We start from the raw sequence: 6,940 nt of genomic DNA on the forward strand, positions 1-6,940 counted from the left end.
TAGCAGCATGGAAAATGCAGTCCCGCACACATCACAGTCCAAGTACAATAATCAATGGAACTGCCCATCCAGAGCTTCCCATTCCAAAGCAGGTTACCAGACACATGTTTACATGCAATTGAGAACCATTTCAAATGTCACATTACGCACTCCGAAAGCTTATTTTACTACTGGGAAATAGGCAAAGTGCACATTAAAGCAATTTTAAACATTTCCAGTGATTGTTTTTAAAAGAAACAGAAACACCTTGCTACCGGCATCTCATAGTCAACTTTCTGTGAACACTAACAGCAAACTTCTGCAGCGGGAAATAATGCACGGCACAATGGAAACACCTTGTTTGGACACTTACAGTACATCTCAAAATAAAAAAGAATAAAATTAAAGAAGAAAACAAGAAGGGAATTATCATTTCAAACGGGAATAAAAAGACAGCAGGAAGTAAAAATTCTTTAAAACAAGCTTTTCTCTCTTTTTGATTTTTCCTCCCCACCCTTCCGAAACTCCATCCTTGACCATCAGTACAGAAGCGCAGGCAGCTCCTGCTCACGCAGGTGATGCCTTCTACGCACAGCAGCTAGGTCTACCAGATGGCTAAGTCTGCCAAGAGCGTAAAGCAAAACCATCGCATCCCAAAACCCCTTCTGAGTGGAACAAGAGCCTAGTTTCTCTGAAACGCTGTCCACTGAATGCTGGCCAGGAAAAGAGAAAAGAAAGACAGAAAAGAAAGGAAGGGAAAGGAAGGGAAAGGAAGGGAAAGGAAGGGAAAGGAAGGGAAAGGAAGGGAAAGGAAGGGAAAGGAAGGGAAAGGAAGGGAAAGGAAGGGAAAGGAAGGGAAAGGAAGGGAAAGGAAGGGAAAGGAAGGGAAAGGAAGGGAAAGGAAGGGAAAGGAAGGGAAAGGAAGGGAAAGGAAGGGAAAGGAAGGGAAAGGAAGGGAAAGGAAGGGAAAGGAAGAAAAAGACGGAGAAAAAGGAAAGGAAAGGAAAGGAAAGGAAAGGAAAGGAAAGGAAAGGAAAGGAAAGGAAAGGAAAGGAAAGGAAAGGAAAGGAAAGGAAAGGAAAGGAAAGGAAAGGAAAGGAAAGGAAAGGAAAGGAAAGGAAAGGAAAGGAAAGGTGAAAAGCAAAGAGAAAATAGAAAAGAAAAGAAAAGAAAAGAAAAGAAAAGAAAAGAAAAGAAAAGAAAAGAAAAGAAAAGAAAAGAAAAGAAAAGAAAAGAAAAGAAAAGAAAAGAGAAAAAAGAAAAAGAGAAGGAAAATAAAACATTTTGTTTTCACTGTTTAAGGCATCTTTTTTCATATAATGTTTTCTCTTCACTCATAATGATGATAGTCATGCAGCAGTTTAATGATAAAAATATATTAATATTTTACTATACAGCAGCAAGAAGTTAGTCAATTAAAAGCACACCGACTTTTTTTAAAAGAAAAAAAAAAAAAACCCAACAAAACCAAAGCAACAAAAACAACCTGTAGAAGTCTACTCATTATTATTATCAATCATTACAAACAGTTTCAATTTGGAGAACACACCTGGACAGATCAGCGTTCTGACAAATCTGCATCTCCCTAGCCTAAGCTTCGAGCAGAGCCCGCGAGAGCACATGCTGGCGAGGAGGCTGGGGCGGGAAGGAAGGGCAGGCCAGGCTCAGGTATGTAGCCAGTAATAACTAGCACCACAGCTACATGGAAATCCGTTAACAGACACACACCGGCTCGGCCTGGGCTTTGACAGGACACCGGGAACCCCACGGCTCAGTAGGTCGCCCTGTGACTGCACACCACTGGTTGCTAACCGGCCTACAGAAGTTAGCGGCACTGGCGGGGAGCGGGGCGCGGGGTCGGCCCTCTCCCCAGGTTAGGAGACAGTGCCAGTGGTGACACGGCAAGACTGGCTACCTGCTGTCCAGAGACAGGCTGGCTGGGAACCGCTGCACGTCAGGTTTAAGTACTTTTAAGTACACAGAATAAAAAAAAAATATATATATTATGAACAATACAAGTACATCTCATATACACAGCAATGACAATACGCTTACGCAGCTGTAAACCAAACAGGTGCAGAAATAAAACATTACGGGAGGAAATTCTTTCCTTTTTTTTTCTCTCTCTCTCTCTCTCTTTTTGTTTTTTTTTTTTCTCTTTTTTCCTCTTTTTTTTTTTTTTAAACTATTTGAATAACTTTGGTTCCAACGTAAAAATCACAAGTTAGCAAATTTCATTTAAATGCCTTTTTTAATAATTTTTCTTCATGTTCACAGAAGTTTCACTGACCATTTTTTATGTTTAAGGTCCAGATGCAATGCATATTGTATAAAAGAGAGCACTTATTGTTTACCTTGCATGAATTAAACCTACGTACCTTTTAACTCTACAAACTTCTGCATAACATTTAGACAAAGCTCAGACACACAGCATGCCTAGCCCTCATATATATATACACATCTCTAATCACAGGTATATAGGGTGTCAAATATACTATAGTAACCTCCATGTAAGGTTTGAAATTTGGTAACAAAATGAGAAGAAAAAACTAAAAATATTATTTTACGTGTTCTAAAATATCTCTTTTTTTTTTTTTGTGCTAAAGTCAAATGTTAGCTCAACATGAAAAGGACTTTTTTTTTTTAATATAATTCAGCAATATTATAATCTTGACCATTTTTGCAAACACTTTTAATAATAATAGCTTAAACGTGTACAAAAGTTCTCGGTTAATTAGGGAAATAAACACTCAGTTCTTTATATTTTTAATCAAGTAGGAAACACAGTTCATATATAATGTTATTACTTTTTTTTTTTTTACTTTTTTTGTGTTTTGTTTTTGATTTTTTTTTTGTATTTTTTTTTTCCTGTTTAGTTTTGTTTTGTTTTGTTTTAGCAGCTGCTTACTGTTTGATACGGTGGGTAAAGTGGAGGAACATCCAGCGATGGGTGGCGGGTTGGAGGCGCTGCTGCTGCTGCTGCCGGGCGGCGGGGGGCTCCGGGCGGGCGGCGCTGCCGGGGGGGGGGCGCCGGGCAGCGGGGAGGGCTTCTCGTCGCCGCCGCCCCCCCCGCTCCCCCCGGCCCGCCGCGCCCCCGCCCGCCCTCCCGCCGGCGGCGGGGCCAGTCCGCGTCCCGGGGGGGCGGGCGGTCAGTCCTCCTCGGGCTCCTCGGCCTGCAGCAGGGCGCCGGGCGGCCCGGCGGCGGCGGCGGCGGCCTCGGCCTCGGGGGGCGGCTCGGACCCGGCGCCCGTGGGGGGGGCGGCGGCGGCGGCGGCGCGCTTGTCCCGCTGCTTCTCCTGGATCTTCTTCATCTCGTCCGAGTACTTGCAGAAGGTGTGGCCGAACTTGGCCCAGACCTTGTAGGGGACGGTGATGGAGTTGCGGTAGGTGGGCTTCACCTCGCTCACCCGCATGAAGACGCCGTACTTGTTGGAACCCACGTCGAAGAAGAAGCGCTTGTTGTCCACAGTCAAGGAGGTGCCCTCGGGCAGCTCGGCCGGCTCCTCCTCCACGCCGTAGTCGTCGATGAGCTTGGCCAGGGCGTCGCGGAACTCGATCAGGCCCTGGGCCGGCAGGGCGATGGTCTGGCCCTGCGTGGAGCCCAGCCCCGGGCCGCGGTTGACGGTCTGGCGGACGCGGAGGAAGCGCCCGCGCTGGTTCTCCTTCAGATCCATGTAGTACTTGCGGTTCTCCCGCACCAGGAACTCGCTCTTGAGCGCCCGCCGGGGCTCGTCGGCCGCCTGCGCCAGCTCGGGGGGCTGGCTGGGGCCCAGCTGCGCGTAGTGCTCGATGAAGTCGCCCAGGTAGTCGCGGAACTCGACGGCCACCGACATGGAGAGGGTCAGGCGGCTCTTGTTGCCGCCCGCCCCCACCTCGGCGATCTTGAGGAAGCGGCCCTTGGCGTTTTGCTTCACGTCCAGGTAGAAGCGCTTGTTCTGGATGTCCACCCGCTTGGAGGCCAGCTCCTGCGTCTCGTGCTGCAGGCCGCCGCCCGGGCCGCCGCCGCCGCCGCCCGAGCCCGGCCCCCCGGCGCCCGCCGCGCCCCCGCCGCCGCCGCCGCCCTGCTCGCTGCCGCTGTCTCTGTCCGCCATGATGCCGCCGCCCGCCGCCGCCGCCGCCGCCGCTCGGCCTCGGCCGCCGCCGCCGCCGCCTCTTCTCGCCCGGCGCCCCCCCCCCCCGCGCCGCCGCCCGCGCCGCCGCCTCCTCCTCCGCCGCCGCCTCCTCCTCCTCCTCCTCCTCCTCGGCCGCCGCCGGCCGCCGCCGCCGCCGCTCCGCCCGCCGCCGCCGCCGCTGCTGCAACAGCCCCCGCGGCCACCAGCCGGCCGCTCTCGCGAGATCTGCGGGAGCGAGGAGAGGGCGCGGGAAGGCGGCAGAGAGCGGCCCCCGGCGCCGGCCGCCCCGCCGAGCCGGGCAGCAGCGCCGCGCCGCCGGGCGGCCGCGCCGCGCACCGCCGGGCCCCGCTACCGGGCGGGGGCGGGCCCCGTGCCCCGCGGCCGGCGCCGGGCCGTGACAGCCCCCCCCGCGGCCTCCCGCCCCCACGGGCATCCGCGGGCCCCGACGGCGCGTCCCGGCCCCGTTGTCGGTGGGGGGGGGGGGGCGGGGGGATGAAGCCGCTCCGGGAGCCGCGGCCGGGAACGAACCCTCCCGCCCCGTCCGGCTGCCTGGACAGTGCTCAGCGCCGGTGTACCGGGCGGAGGGGCACGGAGCACGGAGCGGGGAGGACGCGTTTATTGGGGTGAAACGAGTCGGTGGGGCAGCGGCCGCGCCGGACCGCCGGGAGCGGAGCGCTGGAGGGGGCCGGGGCTGGCGGGGCAGCTGCCGGCGGGCTGCCCCCCCCATCCCCCTCCATAGCATCCCCGACACCGTGCCCGCTGCGCTTGGCATTGACCGAGCCGCTGTGCGGTGGGTTTGCAGGACATCCCTCTGCTGCCGGTTACCAAGCGCCGGATCCCAAGCCAGCCCCAGCCCGAGATTCCCGCTCCCGGTGCCGCAGGCCAGGAAGCAAACCTGGCAGGCTGTGCTTGGCTGGAGGTGCCTTCCCTGCCTGCTGCTTCCAGCAAAGCCAGTGCGGAGGGCACCGGAGCCTCCTCGAGCATCCCACAGCCCCCCCAAGGGTGATGAGCGAAGGGGCCGAGCTACTAGGCAGGTTGTGTGGAGGCCTGTGCTGGGTGCTGGAGGCAGGAACGCAGGCATTCCCCCAGGAGCAGGAGGTGAAGCTGCTCGGGAACCTGTGCTTAGAGGTCATGGAAGGAACCCCCAGCCTGCCCCGCTGTTGAAATGGACGCCTGAGTGACTCCATGGGCACCAACGAAACTAGAGAGGAGAGCAGGGTCTTTATAAGAGAGAGGTGGTGTTTGAGAGCTGTGGTGAGCTGCAGCTTGCCAGCTGTCAGCTTGTCAGAGTAATGCCCTGGACACCTGGGATGTGTGGTGCTACGGGGGAGCTGCACCTGATTTTCAGCCCACCCGGACGTGAGACCTCTCCCAGTGAGTCCAGAGCATGGGAACTCTGCAGCCGAGCTGGCACGGCCACGCTGCACCCCTGCGGCAGGGCGAGGGGGGATGCTCTGGCAGTTCCTCTCTCTCTGTGTGCTTTTGATCCTCAAACAGACCACATTTTATCTGAGCCCTCACAACGATGCCTCTTGCTCATGCCAGCAGGTATGGAGCCTGAGCCACGGCTCTGGTCAGGCAGCAGAGCCGTAGCTGCTAACTAGATACATCACTGCTGAGGAGATGCCTTTGGTGAAGGCCTGGCACCCGAAAAGCATGTGGCCTTCTGTCTGACTGTGGTGGGGTGCAGATTGCTGAGGGAGTGCAGCCAGCAGCAGTGGTTACTCTTCCCGTGCAGGCCAGTGTTCTTGATTTCAGAGTGGACGTGCTCTGTGAATACCTCTGACCCTGGGAACAGACCTGCCAGCGTTTCTCCTTGGGTGGGACGGTGCTGTGGGACCCTGCTTGCTCAGCACCATCGTGTGTGTCACAGCAACTACACAGTACTCTGGTTTGGAGCCTGAATTTGGCTTGAATACAGGCGTTTGCTTATTTGAGTAAAAAGATCAAAGCAAAAAAAAGTCCTTTTTTTCCTTCCCAGTTGGATCTGTTTTCCAGAAGGAGCTGTCCCAGAGCAGTCCCTTGGGCTGTGCTGCAGGGACACGCAGCAGTTTGCCTAGTGCTCAAAGAAGGTACCGTGGCCAAGGCAAGCCCGGGATGACTCTTGAATGAAGTGAGGTGCAAAACAGGACACACTTAGTGGACAAATGCAGAAGCCAGTGGAATCTCTGTCCAGGTTCTGATGGCTGGAGACTGTCCCACATGTTTACCAGACTTCTCATTGCCACCTTCTGTGGGTTCTGCTGAAACCCATCCCAGACACCTTTGAAAAACAGGAGTCTTCTCACCCTCAGGCTGAGTATCAGTGGCATCTTTATAGCTCCACAAGTTTCAGCTTGGAGCTTTCCTAAGGTTTTCTTGCCTACCATATGTCTCTCAGTAGTGGTTATATCCTCTCCAGCCCCTGTTCTGGTAGTCTGAATAAGACCCAAGTTTTGGTAGCTTCCTCTCACAAGATCAATCCTTTCTTTGACTATTGTAGCCATCCCTAATCACAGTAGCTTCAGCTCCTCTGAACGACAGGGGAGAAGGTACTGCGAGTCGTGGCCGGGATTTCAGCCTTAAGATCAATGGGACTTTTGTTTCAAAATCCAATTTGGAGAGCTTTTAAGAACATATCTGATCATTACAGCGAGCATCACAAAGTTTGGAGCCCAAGCCTGTTATTCAGCTACAAAAGAACAACTGTGCTGACTCCAGGAATTCGTACACACATTTCTAATTGCAGGAGGGGATCTAAGAGCCATTCAAACGCCAGATAAGATTTGCAACAAAAGTGGCTGAGATGCAACTGTTATTGTGCAAGTCAAAGAAAAGGCTGTCACACGCTGAGGATGCTGCCAAGAAAG

At 53.9% G+C, this 6,940-nt stretch overlaps 1 protein-coding gene across 1 annotated transcript; it reads right to left on the reverse strand.

Moving 5' to 3' along the window:
- Positions 1-2,116: 2,116 nt before the first annotated feature.
- Positions 2,117-4,116, reverse strand: PURA (purine rich element binding protein A). Its single transcript, XM_084268454.1, has one exon. The coding sequence runs from the start codon at positions 4,068-4,070 to the stop codon at positions 3,129-3,131; it is 942 nt and encodes a 313-aa protein (XP_084124580.1). The 5' UTR covers positions 4,071-4,116; the 3' UTR covers positions 2,117-3,128.
- Positions 4,117-6,940: the final 2,824 nt, after the last annotated feature.

Source organism: Gallinula chloropus (genome assembly GCF_964237585.1).
Source record: "Gallinula chloropus genome assembly, chromosome: 10".
Lineage (NCBI taxonomy): Eukaryota > Metazoa > Chordata > Aves > Gruiformes > Rallidae > Gallinula > Gallinula chloropus.

Excerpts from the sequence above, each read along its gene's own strand:
- PURA (XM_084268454.1), bottom strand. The coding sequence starts at position 4,070 with ATGGCGGACAGAGACAGCGGCAGCGAGCAGGGCGGCGGCGGCGGCGGG.